This window comes from Stegostoma tigrinum, chromosome 17 (genome assembly GCF_030684315.1).
Source record: "Stegostoma tigrinum isolate sSteTig4 chromosome 17, sSteTig4.hap1, whole genome shotgun sequence".
Taxonomy (NCBI): domain Eukaryota; kingdom Metazoa; phylum Chordata; class Chondrichthyes; order Orectolobiformes; family Stegostomatidae; genus Stegostoma; species Stegostoma tigrinum.
In genome coordinates, this window is record NC_081370.1 from 27,103,583 (window position 1) to 27,125,170 (window position 21,588).

General features: G+C 38.6%; 1 protein-coding gene across 1 annotated transcript in view; it reads right to left on the bottom strand.

The window, feature by feature from the left end:
* Window positions 1–1,218: 1,218 nt before the first annotated feature.
* The window catches only part of LOC125459255 (switch-associated protein 70-like), a 100,358-nt gene continuing 79,988 nt past the window's right edge, over window positions 1,219–21,588 (bottom strand). Inside the window, exons 8-12 of the mRNA XM_048545466.2 lie at window positions 21,102–21,209; window positions 19,305–19,471; window positions 14,335–14,533; window positions 10,602–10,698; window positions 1,219–5,268 (exon numbers count right to left, since the gene is read on the bottom strand). Of these exons, the coding sequence (XP_048401423.1) occupies window positions 5,156–5,268; window positions 10,602–10,698; window positions 14,335–14,533; window positions 19,305–19,471; window positions 21,102–21,209 (684 nt within the window). The 3' untranslated portion in view covers window positions 1,219–5,155. The remainder of the gene's footprint in view (window positions 5,269–10,601; window positions 10,699–14,334; window positions 14,534–19,304; window positions 19,472–21,101; window positions 21,210–21,588) is intronic.

The following is a 21,588-nucleotide window of genomic DNA, read 5'->3' on the forward strand; positions in this document are numbered from 1 at the left end:
GTGAAACCTTAAAGATCTTTGGTTAACTCAAAATGTACAATAAACAGTAGAAATGCAAGAGGTGTGTCTATAATTTCAAGAAAAAAGATTTACTTAGTTTTTTTCATGAGTGTTGCTCATTAAGCCATCATTTGTTGACCACCTCTCATTGCCCTGGAGAAGATGGAGGTGAGTTACTACTGCAGTTCTTGGAACACCCATGGTTCTCTAAGGGAGAGAGTTCCAGGATTTGGACCCAGTGACGGTGAAAGAATGATGATTTTGTTTCAAGTCAGAATGGTGCATGGAGCAGAGCTTGAAGCGGTGTTCCGACGCATCTGCTGCCCCTGTCCTTTTTATTGCAGTAGAGGTCACAAGTTTGGAAAGTACTATTTGAAAGAATATTGGTGAGTTATTGCAGTGCATCGAATAGATGGTACGCACCGTTGATACAGTGTATCAGTAATGGAGAGACAATGCCTGGGGATTTGATGCTGATCAAGCATGCTAATTTGTCTTGGATAGTGTCAAGCTTCTTGAATGTTGTTGGAGCTGCACCCGTCCAGGGAAGTGCAGAGTGCTTTACTGACTTCTGCCTTGTAGGTGGCAGACAGGTGTTAGGGAGACAAATGGTGAGTTACTCACTGCAGAATTCCCAGCTTCTGACTTGATCCCATGGTCACAATATTTATTTGACTGGCCCAATTCAGTTTCTGGTCAATGGTAACCCCCAGGATGGAGGATATTTAGATTGTCATTTGATGGAAGTGATTGTTGCATGGAAGTTTGTATAGCACGATTGTTGCTTAGCACTGAAAGACACTGAACAGGTCTTTGTGAATACTGAAATAGGCTATTGAAAAAAACATCTCATACAAAAGAGAGATGGAAAAGATATCATATTTGCCAACTTAAGCTTCCCATTTCTGATAGCTATCCAAGGGCCTATATAGTATATGTACACACAATTGAACAGTACAGTACTGAAACAACTTAAATAGCTATCTCGCTCTCTCTTTCTATCGCACTTTGGCTCATAGTTCTTTAAAATAATACAAATGGATAGAAGTGTACTAGAGATGACGAGCAGATATAATCAGGCACTCCCACAGCTATAAATACAAAATTATTGAAATTACAGGACACTCGCATTAATATCTGATTATATTCATGAGTGAAAAACAGCAATGTCTGGGAGATAGGTGGTATTGTACATTAGAGTGAGAAACCATATTGAAATTTTTAAGTTCATATCATTTTTATTTTAGTCACTAACACTGTTTCAATGCTGAATTACAACTGGTTGCAAAAAATCAACTTGCCAGTAGTTACAAATCTATGACAGTGATATTAACCTGACCACATTAATAGTAAAATATAAAGCGACTGCAGAAAGCAATTTTTACTCTAATCTTGGCACTTTAGATAAATGTCTACACATTAATCATGAATAAACTCCAGCCATTCAGATGTTTAGTGATCTCAGCTAGGTTTAGGAATGATAAGGTGAACAATTGATTCCAGTTTCAAATAGTGGTTCAAGCCATGGAATTATGGAAGAGAGCTAACCAGAAGCTGTATCAGAAGTTTGCACAAAACCATTGTTAAAACACAAATTGAAAATGAATAGCCCACCTCAAAAATAACAATTTTTAAAACAAAGTCTAAAAATCAAATTACCGTTTAACTTTTAAATATGTCACTTCTAGACAAAAACAGTTGCAGAAGTTAAACACTTTTTTTCTTTCTTTAATTAAAATTATGATAGTATTGAATGTTCTTAGCAAGCTCAACATAACTTTCAACTTGGTTTCACATAGATATTACAAGTTATTTTTTGTTAATTATTCAAATGCACAATAATTGAGTCCCAAAAGCTTTATCTTTCACATGTCCCCTGGAATCTACTAAGGCTGTAAAAATATCATTAATGTGTTTTAGAAGATTATAAAAGAAACTAGATTCAGTTTTCTAAATAAAACCTGCAAACCTCTTCTCTCCTTTTGAGGGATGGCTATGCCCTGATACTTTGTCCATTTGGCTACTGTTTACATCCCAATGATAAAGGATGGGGGAATATCTAAAGAAGATTAAGCCTCATCCAATGAGATAGTCAGCAGGAGTGGGAACACAATTCATTTTCCAGTCTTTAAACAGGGACGCGTGAGACAGGGGTCAGCTAACTCAATGCAGATGCTGGGTTAAACCTGTGATCATCCTATACTGTAACATTCAGCTACCAGCTAGACAAATACATATTTCAGTGCATTTCTTTAAATGCCATGACATCTGGTCAAGAACATGGCCCCTGTAATTCATCTCAGCAATCTAACCAACTAACGACGCTTAATGAAATTTTTGACAGAATAATTTCCAATTGATTTATTAAATGAAAGAAAGCTACAAAGGACTTTTGTTATGACCTGTGTTAATACAAATGAATCTTTCTTGGCCACTTGCTGCCCCAACTTAGTCGTTTCCTCCAAAGTGAACATTTCCACAACGTGACAACTTTGTTGTATTTAACTTGGATGTTATTCCATGTTTGTCTCATGCAAACAAAGGAGGTTTGTTTCTGTAAATAACACTGCAGTGCTGAAAAGGCCAAAGGTCAGTGATTGGATAATCTCTACAATCTAGTCATCTACACCTAACTACACTGATCAGGGATTGCATATAAAAGAAAACAATAGCTAGCAGAATTCAATTACATGCTAATCAAAGCTACTGCTGCTCAAAACCTCTTGTGGATAACAGTAGAACAGACATGTTTAATTTTCAATGGAATAGAACAATGAATTTTGCAAAGTCTCTCTTCAAGGGATAATGGCATTAAAACATTGAAAAGATGCATGGTGTAAAATGCACAAGTAATGAAGCAAAATGCCAAATCTGCTTTTGCTTTTCAGTCCTGATCTTTGTTTGGACACATAAAAGCATATGCTCACGTTAAAAACCAACTCAAATTTAAAATTTTAATTAGCTTCTTTCAAACAATTTTGTGGAACAATTGGAAAATCCTTTACATACCATCACTATAATTAAACAAGTAAATTTAAATGTTTATGAATTAGATGATCACAAAAAATGAAGCTACAGTCTAAATGTCTGCATAATATTCAAATTTTTATTGAAGGCAATAGTCTGGACTTTTAACTTTTGAGACATGTAGCAGGAATCAGAAATTCCAAGCATAGTGTGCATGCCTTGGGAAATTTTGCCTGCCAATCTTCATTTTGGGCGGGTGGGGGGGGGGAGAGGAGAAGGGGGTGAGTCTGCAGCTGGGCAAGCCCACCTAGGAGTATTGGAGGCTGTCAAAAGGCACTGAGGCCTGCTGTTTAAAAGAGCAACCTCGGTGCCATAGGGTCATGCATATTGTTCTAATGAAAAAGGTGATGGCTCCCAGGCCATGTACACTCTCCCAGCTACTTCCCTGGCATACTATACCCCTCCACCCAGCCCCTGTAATCCCTATGCCAATACTGCACTGTATAGAACCAACGGACCACGAGTTCAAGAATGCAACTTAGCTGAGATTCCATTAAACTGTTGAAACAAATGATCCTGGGGAAAGTATTGTTTTATTGACAGCTCTGGTTGTCTACTGTCAATAGGACAATATTTTTCAGAACAAATGCTGTAGTTTGTGTTATTGAGACATTCAATGGCATGGATCAGCACTTTTGTAGTAAAAAAATGTCTTTTTAAAACTATTGCCAAGTTATGAACTTTTTTTTAAAAGAAGTCTTTTTCGAAACAGTATCGTTTTTGCACTATAGGGTTCTTTGAACCAAACAGCATAAAAACGTCACAGTTTAGCATTTTGCGCATTTGAGGGACTTCTTGAACTTATGTTTTAAAAGGTTTCCTGGTACAGTCTGTGCTTCACAATTCTAACTCCCAATTCCACAACAATTACAAAGGAGCTGAACATGCCTCACAAGCTGGAGTCAACTAGGATGGCAGGAAGTAAGCCCATAACCCATACCTTCAACCTTAAAAGGCCTTGGTGAAAATCAGACAGCCCAGAAGAGGGGTCAGGAATTCCCAATGCAGCACCTGTCCACCATTTTTAGAGGGTTTCTAAGTCATCCCAACTGAGCAAATAGTTTTAAAGTTTTAAACGGTTCTACCCCAGGTAAAACTTTTGGCATGACTATAAGTCCATGTCATGTGTGATCAGTCTGTCTAATCTGCAAGACAGTCCAATTGTTCAGTGCACATTTTATAATATGTTATGATTGACACTTATATTTAAATCAATCCTAATTTAAATAGCCTAATTATTTTAAGGTTTAGAAAGTATCACTTGTAAAACAAATAAGGAGCTATGCAAGAAAATCATTCATCTGTCGTCTGAACATTTAAGATCTTTTCAATACAAATAGTACACAACAAACAACAGAATGATTACAGCACAGAAAGAGGCCATTTGGCCCATCATATCTGCACTGGCTGACCTTAAACAGAACATCAAACAGGTTAAGTATTGCCAGACAAAGGTTTTTTGGCAAATTACATCAGTAATGACATTGTGAATATGAAAGGCAAGTTATTAAAAAAGTATAGGATTTCTTTTCTTCCTGCAAATGGATCGCTGTCAATTGGAGTGCCATGGGCAAATTTGTACTTCATGCATTCAACATTACATTTTGTAAACACTACAGCCTTAGCTGACTGTTTTGTAACAGTTCAAATGGAGAGTGAAAGATTGTGAATTGAGATTAGTGCTGTGAATAAAAGTAATAACAACACCAAATTTATCCTATGACACTACAAAATTACATAACTAAATCAAATCAGTCACACTTCCAGCTCAGTGCAAAGTTAATACAACAGTGCAGCTAAAAACTGAAGCAAGCAAAAAAAAAATCAGTTTCAAGCCAAGTATAAAAATTACGGAATGCTGAAAGCAAGCTTTAAATGTATTTAAAATTAACTTGACAATATTTAGTCTAATAGAAGTTCATATCAACTGCAAATAAGCTGTCCTTTGCTCTGTGTGTGCCAGCATACATTTGAGGTTCCAACACATTAAGATTTTAGTATAAAATACTCCTTGGCATAACAGGTTCAAAACAGTTCTGCTTCCACAATGAATGTGTCCATAGCATTTCATTCCAGTGTGTAGCCTGTCACAACAGTGTAAAACTTTGATCTGTTATGAAATAATAGATTACTGCATTGCACTATTTTTCTGTTTTTGCCAGCTCTTTTCCCGCAGGTTCAACTCAGCCTCTGTGAAGGCAGCTGGACCCCAATTAGTGATTAGCTGACGGCCCTTTGGACCTACAAGAATTAAAGAAACAAACAATGAAAAGGCGCTATTCAATATGCACTGAATACAAATAATGTCTTAAAATTAAATAATGAACTAAAAACTACACTGTGCATGTTTGAGGTCAAGGATAATGGAACAGGTAATAGTTCCACATTTTCCATCATTTTGAAGACATTATTGTGTCAATTTTCTTTAGTTCATTTCCTTCTGACATCTGATTTATATCTCCACTCTAACTTCCTCCCCATATGGAATCTACATGGTCTTAGCTACCAGGCATTAAAACATTGTAGTGTTTTTCAAAACAAGATAAAATTGCTATATCATACAACTTTGCATGAAAGAAAAAATATTTTATTTATTCATGGGATGTAGGCTGCTATCTTAAACCTCTGGAATCTGCATGATGGAGGTGTATGCAATGCTATTGACAAGGGAATTCCAGGATTTTGAGGTACCAGCAGTGTGTTTCCAAGTTTGGCTGGTGTGCAACCTGGAGGAAGAACTTTGCAGGTGCTTTTCTGTGTGCTTGACAGCCTTCATTCTAGGAGGTGGTACTCTCATGAATTTGGAAGATGCTGGCAAAGCAAGCTCGGCAGTTTGCTGCAGTGCATTTTGTTGACGGTTCACACTACTGCTACTGTGAACCTGTGCTGAAGGAAGAGAATGCTTAAGTCGGTGGACGGGATTCCAGTCAAGCAGGTTGTTTTATCCTGGGTTGTCGTGAGTTTTTCTTTTTGAGTGTTATTAAATCACCCAGACAAGAAGAATATTCCATGATATACTGCTTTGCACATTGGATTTCCCTGCTTCTGATCTGCTGTTATAGCCATAGTATTTAGTTAGGTCAGTCAGTTACATTTCAGGTTAATGATTATCCTCAGGGTGTTCATGATGAGGAATTTGGTCACGGCATTGTCAAGAGGTGATTAAATTCTCTTTTGTTAGAGAGGTTATGGTCTTGCAGTTGTGCACAACAATTATCACTTGCTATTTATCATTCCTACTTTGAATGTTGTCTAGGTTTGTGGCATGCAGGCACATACTACTTCATATCTGAGGAATTTGAATGGAATTTAATTAACACTGCAATTAGTATTGGAGCATTTGGGATAATATTAAATCACTAGAAGGTGATGTTACATACTCCCAAACAGGTGCACAAATTGCTGTACTAGCAGTATGATACTAAGGTATTTGATAAAAGGGCCAGGCTATCATAAAAGGAATAGAAGTGACATTTAAAGGAACAAATCAGGAGATAGTGGGAAATAAGATCATTAAGAAATCGGAATTCGGCACATACTACCTAGATCAACCTGAAATTGATAAAGTGTAATAACATCTCTGAATGGTTTAATTAGAAAATAATGGCTAGAAAAGGATTGATAAGCAGTGATTTGATACATGGTCAGAAAACCAGTGACTGAAGGACAACTTTAGTCAACGGAAGTGATAAACAGACACGTGCCCAATAATAAATAAAAACCAAAAGAATTGCCAATGCTGTAAATCAGGAACACAAATAGAAATGGATGTGACTTCGCTTGCTGAGCTAGAAGGTACGTTTTTAGGCATTTCGTCACCATTCTAGGTAACATCATCAGTGAGCCTCCGGTGAAGCGCTGGTGTTATGTCCCGCTTTCTATTTATCTGTTTAGGTTTCTTTGGGTTGGTGATATCATTTCCTGCATTGGTGATGTCATTTCCTGTTCTTTTTCTCAGAGGGTGGTAGATGGGCTCCAAATCAATGTGTTTTTTGATGGAGTTCCGGTTGGAATGCCATACTTCTAGGAATTCTCGTATGTGTCTGTTTGGCTTGTCCTAGGATGGACGTGTTGTCCCAATCAAAGTGATGTCCTTCCTCATCTGTATGTAAAGATACTAGTGATAGTGGGTCATGTCTTTTTGTGGCTAGTTGATGTTCGTGTTTCCTGGTGGCTAGCTTTCTGCTTGTTTGTCCAATGCAGTGTTTGTCACAGTTCTTGCAAGGTATTTTATAAATGACGTTCGTTTTGCTTGTTGCCTGTATCGGGTCTTTTAAGTTCATTAGCTGCTGTTTTAGTGTGTTGGTGGGTTTGTGGGCTACCATGATGCCAAGAGGTTTGAGTAGTCTGGCAGTCATTTCTGAAATGTCTTTGATGTAGGGGAGAGTGGTTATGGTTTCTGGGCCGTTTTGTCTGTTTGTTTGGGTTTGTTGCTGAGAAATCGGCGGACTGTGTTCATTGGGTACCTGTTCTTTTTGAATATGCTGTATCAGTGTTGGATCCTTCAAAATGAAAAATGAAACCAGATGGATCCAACACTCACGACCAAAAATTCACAAACCAGGAGCCCCCCTCAGACCCATAGTCTCGCTACGTGGAACACCAAAGTACAGATTAGCCAAGGAACTACACCAAAAAGACTAAAACACCTAGTAGAAGACTCCCGCCACTCCATTCACTCCACCCAAGAATTCCTGAACACCAGAGACACCAAGATAGAAGAGGATGAAATAATGGTCTCCTTTGACGTAACAGCCCTGTTCACATCCATCAACATCAACCTGGCCAAAGAAACACTGACTACATTATTAGAAGAACCGAAGACACATACACCAGACACCACCAACCTCATCAGCAAGGACAACATCATCAAGCTAGTGGACCTATGCCTCACCACCCACTTCACTTTCAATAACAAAACCTACAGACAAACCAACGGCAGACCCATGGAATCTCCGATATCAGGGTTCTTAGCAGAGGCAGTAATGCAGAGACTCGAATAAACAGCTCTGCCAATCATCCAACCCAAACTTTGGGTCCGCTACGTGAATGACACCTTTGTCATCACTAAACAAAACAAATCAGAGGAAACCTTCAAGGCCATCGATAAATACCCTTTACTGGCATAACATTCACAAAAGAGGAGGAAAACAACAACAAACTGCCATTCCTCGATGTCACAGATGTCAGTGGGGAACTTCAAACCAGCGTCTACAGGAAAACAACACATACGGACCAAATACTGAACTACAGGAGCAACCATCCCAACACCCACAAACGAAGCTGCATTAGAACATTATTTCAATGAGCCACCACACACTGCAGCATAGAGGACTATGAAGAGCAGAAAAAAATCACCTATACAGCGTATTCAAAAAGAACGGGTACCCAATGCACACAGTCCACCAATTTCTCAGCAACAAACCCAAACAAAACAGACAAAACAGGCCCAGAAACCATAACCACTCTCCCCTACATCAAAGACATTTCAGAAATGACTGCCAGACTACTCAAACCTCTTGGCATCATGGTAGCCCACAAACCCACCAACACACTAAAGCAGCAGCTAATGAACTTAAAAGACCCAATACAGGCAACAAGCAAAACAAACGTCATTTACAAAATACCTTGCAAGAACTGTGACAAACACTACATTGGACAAACAAGCAGAAAGCTAGCCACCAGGATACATGAACATCAACTAGCCACAAAACAACATGACCCACTACCACTAGTATCCTTACATACAGATGACGAAGGACACCACTTTGATTGGGACAACACGTCCATCCTAGGGCAAGCCAAACAGAGACACGCACGAGAATTCCTAGAAGCATGGCATTCCAACCGGAACTCCATCAACAAACACATTGATTTGGAGCCCATCTATCACCCTCTGAGAAAAAGAACAGGAAATGACATCACCAACCCAAAGAAACCTAACCAGGTAAATAAGAAAGCGGGACATAACACCAGCGCTTCACCGGAGACTCACGTCTAAAAACAAACCTTCCAGTTCAGCAAGCAAACTCACATCCAGAACCTCAACCTGAGCTACGAGTCTTCTCAAAACTCGCTAACAAACAGAATAGCTGGAATAGATCAACAGGTCTGGCAGCATCTGTGAAGAGAAAATCAGAGTTAACGTTTCAGGTCCTGTGACCCTTCCTCATAACTGATTTTCTCTTCACAGATGCTGCCTGACCTGCTGAGCTTTTCCAGCTACTTCTATTTTACATGCCCAAAAATGTTCCTTCAAACCTTAGGTATTTAATCACAGACTTTAGTTGGGCGTGGGGTGTATTTAAACCAGCGCAGTAGTCAAATGGCAGAGATCAATGGGGTGTGCATGGGGTGTCCCAACTGCTAATACAAGAAACACTAGTGCCCAGTCAGCCAGATGTTGACAGCTTATGTCTCAAAATGGATTAACTGAAAACAACTTTTTATTGAATATCATTCATTTTAATTCAAAATTCATGTGAGGTAATGAAAACATACTTGCACTTGGTGTATCTTTCAGGAGATCTTTTAGACTGACTCACTCAACTTCAACTACTTTTGTAATCAAATGGATCTTACAATTAAAGTCATGTGAACCCCCAAATCTTACACTACAGTAATGCCATGCATTATTGATGGAATTGCATACTCAGTATGAAAACAAGACTTCATCTCCAAAAGGAAGAGAGCAATATGTTATAATCAGGGTTCCTTATCAACGTGTGACCCATTACGATGAGTCAATGTTAAGGGCTGTAAAGCCCCCATCCCTTTAACAGTAATCACACAGTTTGACCTAAGCTAATGACCATATTGGATATTAATTCCATAAATCCACACTTTTGCATAGTGGAGACCTATAAATGATTTATGTTCTGGTTATTATCAGAATTCTAGAGGCATACTTTGGAAAAGAAAAGGAAACAGCTATATGCATTAACATATCATAGTGAATAGATTTTCAAAACTAACTTTATTCAGTACTTATTCTGATTTGTCATCCAGATCAATGGGTCATGAATACAGGATTGTAAGAAAAATATTTCTGTGCTTTGTCTAAATCAAGCTCTTCAAAAAAAAAAACAAATTGCAATTCATGAAAAATGCTTCAAAAGAAGGAATCAGCATACAGTCTTTCTTTGACATCTTCTCATTTTGTGCAATGTAACAGCAACAAGGAATTGAAAAGTGACTGGCAGCATCTGTGGAGAGGTAAACAGAGTCAACACTTCAAGTCTAAAGTCTGAAGATGAACCTTTGGACTCTAAACTTCAACTCTGTTTCTATCTCCACTGATGGTGCTGGACCTGTTGAGTTTCTCCAGGTTTCCAGCATCCGCAATATTATGTTTCTACTTGCGTAGTGACTGACGCTTTAGTTTCACCAAAGCAATGATAAATAAATTACTTTCCAACCAGATTTCTCAGTCACTTCCAGGTATACTCAAAAGAGGATATAGTAACCTCTTCACCACCACTTCTAACCAGGTAGACCCTTGCACTTGCTAGAGGCTTTATTGCTGCTATATTATTATAATTTATTGTACAGTAATTATTTTTACTTTTTTTTACCTGGCTCTATAAGTCGTAGCAATCCTTCATGTTGAGCCACCTTGGCCTTCCAGTTCTTTGTTTTGCTAGTTGCCAGCTCTAATTTTTTTGCTGCTTCCTGCCAAAATTATAGAGAATTGAAACAGTTTATTGCACTATTATATCTACATAGCTTCAAATTGTTACCACTTCCTCCCAATTTTCTTCCAATTTCTTCCTCCATGGAAGATTTAAAATCTTATTGGGCAGAGATTGCAGAGTTGTTGAGCACTTTCATAGTATCATTAATCATATAAGAATCTTGACATGCATGTTATTGGTACGCTTTTTGCAATTCCCATATGTCTTATTTGAGAAAATAACTATCGTAGATCTTGGAAGCTACATCACATTCCCAGACAAATAAAAAGGGAGTCTGCAGATGGGATACTTATTTGAGAGAGTGCTAAAAGGTCAAATACCAAACAGGAGTCCATTCCCTAAATTGATCACTCATTAGAGTTATGTAAAAATAATCCCTTTTTCCTGCTTTGTCCCAATGACTTTGTATTTGCTTCGAATATTCATCTAATTATCCTTGAAATTGAACGAGGGTCTCCAATTCATTGACATCTGAGTGTGTTCTCCTCCAAGACAGACACCATCCTGACTTGGAACTAAATTACCATTCCCTCCTTGTCACTGAGAACACTGTCCGCAATAGCACAGCGGATGTACCTCCAGCAGATGAACTGCAGGTTGAAAAGACAGTTCATCAACCACTTAAAGACAATTAGAGATGGACAACCGTAAGAATACACCACAATGAATTCAGAACTGGGAGAAGAGTTTGAAAGAGTTTTGTTTGTTTCTGTATTGACGTTAAGGAAGATTGGTAATAATGATAAAGCATTGGCAGACAAAATCTGGCATTAAGACGGCAGGATAGCTGCTAACATCTGTTAGATTTGCTGATGATAAAGCACAAATAGCAAATGCAGAGAAGGATTGTAAGAACTAGTAAATAGACTGCTAACAGCAGGCATGAACTTTGGAAGGAAAATGAACATGAACAAAACCAAGGTTTTGGTTTAGTACATCCCCAAATTACTTACAAGTATTCATATATTCATGAAAGAAAAAGAACTAGAATAGGTGCAAGAATTCAAGAAACATGTTATCGGATGGATGGCATCAAAATGGAAGAAGAACTAGAACAGGAGTGGGAAGAGTTGTATTTAAGACAACAACAGTTATTACCCGGAACACGGAATAAGCAAGAAGTGACTTGTAAAGCACTTGATCTAGAACATTCTTTGTATGGATGCAAGACCTGGGCCATAGGGAAAGAGGAAATCAATTTACTATTATAGCTTTTAAATATGTTCTTTGAAGGACAATGGAAAGAATCAGCTGGTTGCAAAAAGTAACATTTGGTGAAGTGCTGAAGATAGTAAGTGAACAAATCACATACGTAGGAAATGGTAGAGACACTAGCAGGCACATTTTGGGATGAAAGGGACAGGTAATAGATGTTATGGAGGAAACATTTCCAGGGAAAAGGAGAAAAAGGAAACTATCAATGCTGAATGGATTGAAAATTGTGAAATATAAGTGGTGAATGTAAAGACTAGAAGAGGACAGAGGGGTATGGAGAAGACTGAGGAAAGGCCAGCATTCAGGCCGGGCAATGATAATACATGTGCAACAAATGTTGGGCTTGCCAGTGGTACTCACATTCTATGTACAAAAGAAAGAAAGAAATTTAAATGAATGCGTCCCTGTGGCATAACACTTCATTCTCCAAGTATCCTGTGCACAAATTACTCCTAACATTCTTACTGGTTGTAAGGAAAGAGTTTTAAGTTTATGATCACTAACTTCTCAAACATTCCTTTATTGTTCATTTTGTCAACGCCCCGATATTTGTAAAACTTTTGGAGCTCTTTTCTGTATACCGTAGCACACAAAATCCCAATATCTCAGAAATTAATGAACAATCCCTGTGTCACCATTTAGTTGTCATTATCTTGAAATACATGCTGTGAATCGTCCTTTAAGTTTTTTTTATTGGATTCACGAAGTAATAGGAACACATTGGAACAGGACTTAATGCAGAGAAAGGAGCAAATGTTAAATATGAAAACAGAAAGGTTTACATGGCGATGCAAGATCAGTTGACAACCAGAACCACTAGAAGATAGTTTCATGCAGTACCCCTCATGTAAAGCCTTGTCCAGTAAATAGTTGAGAACATTAACTTATAGCCTAGTGCCTGCAGCCTTCAACATCTCCACTGCCAAATGAAAAAAAAACTGACAACCTTCACAGACATTGATAGCAGGTTGTGGCAGTGACTGATTTGAAGGAAATGGGAACACAACAAAACAGAACAGAAATAAACGATCAGGTAAATTAAAAAGCACATGCAGCGTGTGTAATGAGAAGCAATAGAAAAAAAAACACACCCTTATCAGAGTCCTTTGAAAAGGAACAGACCCGAATCAGACTTAGTAGTGGCAGCACTGACATTGTAGATTTATGATGGCACCAAGAAGTTTCAGGACTAGTAGAAAAGCTACCAAGGAACAGATCAGTGCTCTTTTCTGCATCAAGGATGGCAATACAGATGTACAGTCTGGACATTAACAAAGAAATGGCTGTATATGAAGTTGTTATAAACGTCATTGCATACTTTAACATTTGGAGGAACACTGTTCCAGAGTGGGTAAAATTTAATAGACACACTCAGTAATTGGGAGAAAGCTGGGGAAAATTCCTTTATTAGTGGCTTGATGTGATAGCTCAGAATTCCAATGAGAGAGCCCTTAATTCAAATTAATTTAAAACCACATCATCATAGGTGTTCCAGAAGAGACATTATGTGACTTTCCGCAATTGAGGGAAGATTTAACTTCATTAAAGGCTATTCAGTTAACCTGGCAGACAGAAATGAAAAACAAAATCATGCATTTGCGGAGACAGGGCGACTTCCTGAAGAAAGACCACTGAGACCAGAAAATTTATGGCACACCGGACAGGAAGAGCAGAGAAACCACCACATGGCTATCTCTGTGAACTGGATATGAAGTCAGAGACTTGAGGGGAGATGTAGAGTAAAGGTTAATGTTAAATATGTAAATGGAACAGTCTACATCAACAGTGATGTATGATAATATGACAACCATAACTACTGGGAGATGGCTCTAAATAGCCTTGTGTAAAACCTTGTTGTGCGAATACAAAAGAGTTTAATAAATTTTCAGCATCAGCCTAATCTCTTCCCAATCATCTCCAGTCCAGAACACAAATGCACGACCTTCAGAGACAATAGCAGTAGTAGTCTTGGTAGATATTTTTACTTGAATAGAAGATTATCTGTTGATTCCCCTAGTAATACACATTTAATTAAAGTCTAGCCAACTAAACTGTTCAACTTAGAAGTGATAACTATATGCTGAAGGAAGTGCATAGCCATTTTCAGATGTTACCAAATCAGAAAGCTAGTAGAGTACAAATTAATTGACTCAGCATTTACAAACTGTGAAGCGGCGATCAAGATGAAGAAACTTGCTTGATCTTTAAAATCTTTTTCTGAAGAAGGGTCTCGACCCGAAACGTCAGCTTTCCTGCTCCTCAAATGCTGCTTGGCCTGCTGTGTCCATCCAGCTCTACACCATGTTAACTCAGATTCTCCAGCATCGGCTGTTCCTACTATCTCTGATCTTTAAAACTATTGTGCAATAGGATGTCATCTTGTGTGTCACAGTCTTACCCCATATTGCTCAAGCGCATGTTTCCTCTCCCGCTCAAGTTCTTCCAGTTGCTTCATTGCTGCCTCCAAAGCTCGATCTTTCATTGCCCTCTGGTTTTCCAGTTCTTGCTTTTCTGCTTCTGTCGTTTGTATGGTTTGTTGTTGTTTTAAATGTAGCCTCTCCAAATCCAGTCGTTTGCTGCACTCCTCTTCCAGCAATCTGCAAGTCAAAAAGCACTGACAAAGTTAACAGATTTCATGTTCAAGTCCTTCTCTCTAGGCACAAACGTGAGTAAAAATTCTATCCTGCAATTGTTATCTAACATCCCCAAGAAAAATACAAGAGCAGTCTTACTGAAATCAAGGATGACAGAAATATTTTACGTCTAATCATGCGTAACTCAAATTGTTTCTCTTTATCATTAATCTGTCTTCTTGTGAGAGTTGTTTCAATAGACAATAGGTGCAGGAGTTTCCTATGAACACAGTCGCTCTCTGATACCTTTCCTCAGTGACTCTTTTTACTCATTGAGCTTTGATAACAGTGTTAGCTATCAAGTTAATCTACACAGTTTCCAGCACAGGAACTGCAGTGTTGCAGTGGTAGTATCCCTGCTACTAGGCCGACAGTTCCCTTGTTCAAGTCCCAACAGCTCCAGAGGTGTGTAATGGTCTTGATTAATCACCTCTCTCCTAATACGGAGCAGATGAAATGTTTACAAATCATTTGTGTTTAAATAGAATTGTATGAATGATTAAAATATAATTTCAAAGATAAGTTCTATTGGTAGCAGTATGCAAAGTTTAAGTACATTTGATAAACACAAATCACAAAGGACAAAGGACACTTTCCTTAAACCAGTATGGACTATCAACACAATCAATGGTGTGAAACAATTCACTATTATTCAAAAGATTATTCTTCCAATTAACTACTTGATTATTCAGTTAATTTTTTATTTTTATTTTTAGTGCATATTGTTGTGGAGATTTGCACTGGAGACAATTTCTTGAATAAATGTAAATTCACTTTCCACTCTGACAATCTTGCAGTTTAATGTTCTTCGATATTTAAAAATAGAATAAAGGATGTGCAATTTTGTCATACATACTTAAGAATGCATGCTTACTAATCTCATTTAAATGGAGAACTAAAGCAGAATGAAAAGCAGCCTTATAACTGCAGCAGAATATGATCATAGCAGCACTGAAACACCTCGTAGAATTTGACGCAATTAGAAACATCAAGAACACACACGAATTATCCTGAACTCAGGGGTGACTTGAACACTGGGTATTGTAACACTGTCACAAGGATAGCCCGTTAAGCCTTCAGACATGTTCCACCAGTCAATAAGCTCGTTTGTCATTTCACTCCATTCAACCACCTTGGTTTCAAATCCTTTTAAACTACTGGAAACAGTAATGATTGCAGATGCTGGAAGCATTAGTCAATAAATGTGGAGCTGGAAAAGCACAGTAGGTCAGACAGCATCCGAGGATCAGGGAAGTCAGCGTTTCAGGTCAAAACCCTTTGTCAGAAATGGAGAGGTGGAGACCATAATTAAATAGAGGGGGTGTGGGGCTGGGGGAGGGTAGGTGGGATGGAGATAGGTGGATGAAGGTAGGGGGTTGTTGTAGTTGATCAGTGGGAAGAGTGGACTGGATAGGTCAGTCAGAAGATGGACAGGTGGGTGGGGGGTGAGGTGGAGGAGAGGGGCTGCGGAGAGATTTTGAAGCTGATGAAGTCAATATTCAAGCCACTGGGCTGTAAGTTCCCAAGGCGAAAATATCAGGTGTTGTCCCTTCAGTTTACGTTTGGCCTCACTGACAGTGGAGGCGGCCAAGGATGGATGGGAAGTGGGAGGGGGATTTAATGTGGATGGCAACCGCAAGGTCAGGTGATTGGTGCATACACAGCACAAGTGTCCTGCGAACCAGTCCCTGAGTCTGCATTTGGTTGCCCCGAAGAAATCACTTCGGGAGCAATGGATATAATAGACGAGGTTAGACAAAGTGTAGGTGAATCTCTGCTGGATTTGGAAGGATTGTTTGGGGCCTCAAGGTCAAGCCACTTAAGCCACACACATATGAAATAAACTCTTAAAAACCTAAAGGTGACTACATAGCTTTTAGCTCTCAATCGTAGCTCTATAGCAGAATAGCTGTTTTGGAATTCACAGGGGAAACCCTGTTCTGAAGGAATTAAACACCAAGCTTGGTTAAGTAAGGATTTTAAAGATAGTATCAGACTGAAAGAAAAGTACACAGTTCCTCAAAAAAATGAATGGCCAGGCAGATGACTAGACAGAAAAATGAACAGTGAAGAATTATTAAAAGATTAATGTCGGAGAATTTAAAATATGACAGAAAGCTAGCTAGAAATTAAAAGATAGCAAGAGAGTCTAAAGGCATTTAAAAAAGAAAAAAGTAAAGTGAGCATTGATCCTCCAAATAGCGTGTCTGGGGCATCACTAATTAAAAATGGCACGTGGATTAAACAAACCTTTCTTCATTATAGAGGATACAAATAATATCCCAGAAATAATTGTGAATGTAAGAGGGAGCAGGGAACTTAAAATAATTAAAATTACAAGGGAAACAGTATGGAGAAAATGATCAGAACTCGAACTGGCTAAATCTCCAAGTGGACATCATCCTTGGCTGGTTAAAGAGATGGCTACTGGAACAGATGTATGTGTTTTCATTTTCCAGAATTCCCTATTCTGGAAAGGTCTTGTCAGATTGCAAAAATTGCAAATATGGCTCCTTTATTCAAGAAAGGAGGGAGACAGAAAGCAGGAAGCTACCGGTTGGTTAGCCTAACATTTATCATACGGAAAATGCTGGAATCTTTTATTAAAGTAGTTATAACAAGGCACTTAGAAAATATTAATGCAATCAAGCAGAATATAAAGGGACTAGATATACGGTTGCCAAATTTGCTGATGGCGCAAGTTTAAGTACAGTAAGGTGTGAAGAAGAGATAAAGAGTCTACAAAGGGATATAGCTAGATTAAATGAGTGGACAAAAATTTGAAAGATGAAGTACAATGTGGGAAAATATGAACTTGCCTACTTTGGGCAAGCTCATAAATGAAGAGAGAATGTAGAACTGTTGTGGTACAGAGGCATCTAGGTGTGTTGGTACATGATTCATAAAATGTTCATATGGAGGTACTGCAACTGATTAAGAAGGCAAATGAAATGTTATCCTTTACTGCAAGAGATATAAACTATAAATGTTGGAATGCTTTGCTGCAGTTGCATGCAGCGTTAGTGAGGCCACATCTGGAGTTCTTTGTACAGTTTTCGTCTCTTTATTTAAGAAAACATCTTAATGCATTAGAAGCATTCCAGAGAAGGTTTATTAGACTGATTACTGGGCAAGGTATTATCTTATGAGGAAAGACTGGATAGGATCCATTTGGAGTTTAGAAAATTGAGATGTGATATTATTGAGATGCACAAGATCACAGGCAGACTCTGCAGAGTGGATATGATGTTTACCCTGGTAGAAGAGCCTAGATATAGGGAATGGTTTAAAAATAAGGGGGTGTGCATGCAAGATGGAAATGACAAAGAATGTCTTCACTGATTAGGTCATGGGTCTTTGTGATATTCTCCTCTGGAGAATGGTTTGGGGAGGTAGGGGGGGCGTGTTGGTGCGTGGTGGAGTTTATATGCTTGTAAGGCTAAGATCGATAAGGGGTTGTGGACAAAAAAAAAGAGTTGATGGCTATTAGGGGTAGGCAGGAATGTACATACAGACTCACTATCTTTCTGACTTGCACTTCTTTGCTCTTACATATGGAAATTAAAGTTTTTTCATTAAAACCGCTTCGTGTTTACTACCGATCCCTGAAATCATTCCACTATGTACTCGAGAGAACCATCACAAGAGAACTATCCACAAATTACTCCCATTACAGTTTAGAATCCCCTCTTATTCCTTCATTCTAACCATAGAGCCTCCACTGGTTTCTTTCTGTTGCTAATATCCTTCTTATTAATGTTTTAATAGTTTCTGCAATCAACAGGGTTAGCCGCCTCCTCCGCCCCGGGTTTCCTTAGAAGTCACCAAATCAGTAGAGCTCCCTGTTGCCCCAACACTAATGTGCCTGAGTCTCTGAAGTGGAATCCCTCCTTTGCGTAATAATCTTTAGATAATCAACCATGAGGTTCTACTTGCCAAATTAGAACCTAACATCTAATTTTACCTGGGCAGAGTCTCCTCCCTTTTCTTCCCCTATATTGTTGGTCCTGTTGCAGATTACAACAACCGTCCCTTTTGTATCCATGTTAAAATATATCATATCATGGCACTTGCTAGACAATACACCCTATAGGCCACTAATCCACCTTGCTCTCACACTGACATCCCTATCCTTAGCCTTCTGCACTGTTTCACTGAAACACAATGGAAGCTTAAGGAACAACACCTCATCCTGCCATTAAGAACTTTACAGCCTTTTGGACATAGTGTTCAAATTCAACAATTTCAGATTGTAAACTAACCCTCCCTCTCATTTCCTTTCAATTGATTTTGATTTTTCCTTTAATTTCGCTTTCAGCCAGCAGCTCACATGTTCCTATGGTGACATTATTTTGTTTGCTTCTCTTTTTGCTCCATCACTATTCCTTTTGGCCCTAGAAGACCAACTTTTTCTGTTATTCAGTCTCTCCTATCCACCACCCACCCAATGACCTTCCTTTAGTCCTCGTTCTACCAACCCCTTGTTGAAATCCTATCATGTTTCTAATATCCCTTGTTCTGATGAAACATTAACTGTTTTTCTTTCCACAGATACTCTCTGACCTGCGGGATATTGCCAGCTTTTTCTATTTTACAGGGCTCTCAATTGTCATTGCAGAAGATGTCAGCCATTCATCTAATTAATCAATTCTCTGTAATTACTATACTCTTCTTCCATTCATGTCCTTAAAATTTCCCATTCTAAGAATCTGGAAGGTTTAAAATATTTTACTACCTGGCCTGAAGTTTTCGGACAGATTCCTCCTCTTGCCGAGCCTGACGCTCATCCTCAAGGGCTTCCTCGAGCCTTTTGTACATTTCTTCCAGTTCCTTCACACGTTGCAAGTACTGTTGCAGTTCAGTAGACTTCTGAGCTACTTGCTCTTCCATCTGCTCTCTGATCTGAAAACCACAGTATACACATTATAATCTTTAGCTTGTTGAATTAACAAACATTCCGCATAGATACGTAGTTGTTGCCAACTTGGAATGATCATTCTTGGGTCTTCACATCAATCAAATGTAATGAAGGTCCAACAGGATTAAATGGATGAAAGACTAAAATGAACCAAATTGAAAATGTACAAATTACTTCACTTAGCCATTGAATACTTACCAAAAGTCCAACAGGTCAAAAAAGGAAAAGACATTTAGTTTCAAAGGGAAATTACGAGGCTATGTCTGGATGAAACAAAACTACTAACACTCATTTATTTAGAAAGAGGAGAACAGAGATTCTAAATTGAGAATCGGACCTTGCTGACTGTAGCTGAGACTGTTACTTAATTATGGTTTTAGAGATAAATAATTTCATTGTCCCTGTGTGCCAATTGGAAAAATATAATCAGTCAGTATGATAAAATCAGTCCTGCTGAAATAATGCAATTGCTGCAATCCCTTAAGATCATCCACTGCAATGTCAGCAACTTTTCTCAATTCAAATCAACTAATAGCAAATAAAAAGCTGCTAATAGCAGCTGCTGGGGCCATGAATTGGTGGATTGAGCACAGGGAAATACTGCAAGATGGGGGATTAGGGCTGGGGACAGACTCAGACTCCTGTAAAATAGCACCAATCCCATATGATGAGAAACATTAAACTGAATGTTGCAACACACAATGAGATTACAGACCCATTAACTACTGTTAAAAATCAAGCAACATGCATTGGGCAAACAAGGACTTCCTTTAATATTAATTACTTTGCAAATTGTTGCACATGTGCACTAAGCAGCACTGTGAGCTAGAATACTAAGCACGTACTTAGAAATGTATGGTACTAAAATGTTGTAAGATGAATTCTCATCAGATCCACCTTGTACATTTGCTGCCACCTGCTTTCCTGGGAACTATAGGACTGGTTGGTCTGGTGAGATCGTGGAAATCCAACTGGCAGTCTAAGAGAGGCTCTTATATCAAATAACAATATATTTCTAGCATGACAGCAACTAGATATGAGTTACATTACCAAGATAGACATAGTCCCAGTAACAGTAAGGGACACCTCACTGAGGGTTTCCTCCTTTGTGATCCAAATTTATTCCCTCCCAAGTCCATGTGATATCATATTTGGCAACACTAAATGCGCTCCTCAACCCTTTCAGATCCCAACAACCACACACAATTTTCCAGTGGGCCAAGAAGCCCAGTTGCTGAATCGCAAAACACATTTCTTTAGACATATTTTCTCTCGTGAAATTGATTCCATGAATCCAAGACCACATTTGTGGACCCACAATGCTATGGTTTCCAGAACCCACAGAGGGACAGCTCTGCAGCTGCTTCTGACTACATTCTGCGATGTAATTTGCCACACAGTTTACCAGCTGAGAGACCAATTTCACAACGTTCTCTAATCTGTCAACAATTGGCTGCTGTACTAAAAAAAACCTGGAAAGTAATGCACAACAGATTCCTGTTTATCAAACATGAATGAAAAGCAATCATATAATCACACTTTCTAACAAAGCTGTTCAAATATATCTAAAAAGCAATCATTTTAATGTGGCATATATATTTATCATGTGCTTACATTTTTTTCTCGTTCCAGTTCCTGTCTGAATCGATCTTGTAGCTGCATTTGTGTCTGTAGGCGTCTTTTCTCCTCAAGAGCAGCCTGTGTTGCAGCATCCTCCAGTTCCTTTACAGAGGAAAGGCAAATATAGAGTTGAACCAATCTCAATACATTACATATGTCCTGCATGGCGGTCTTTATTTGACAATGGTGGCATATCAACGGATTTCTTATGCAGTCAGTGGTAACAGAATTATCATTTCAATTTTGTGACTTTTCACAGAACTGGAAGTTACAGATGTAACCGATTTTAAACAAATATAAATGCCAGAAAAAGAGAGGCAAGGACAAAGGGACCAGGTCTGTGATAGGGTGGAAGGTTGGAGTGATTTAGTCACAAAAGGTATAATAGTGGCAAGGCCAAAGGAAATGGTAGTGGAACAGGTAAGAATCAAAAGCTGGACTTGGAGGAACTGAAACTGATCAAATAGTAATTTTCCCTTCA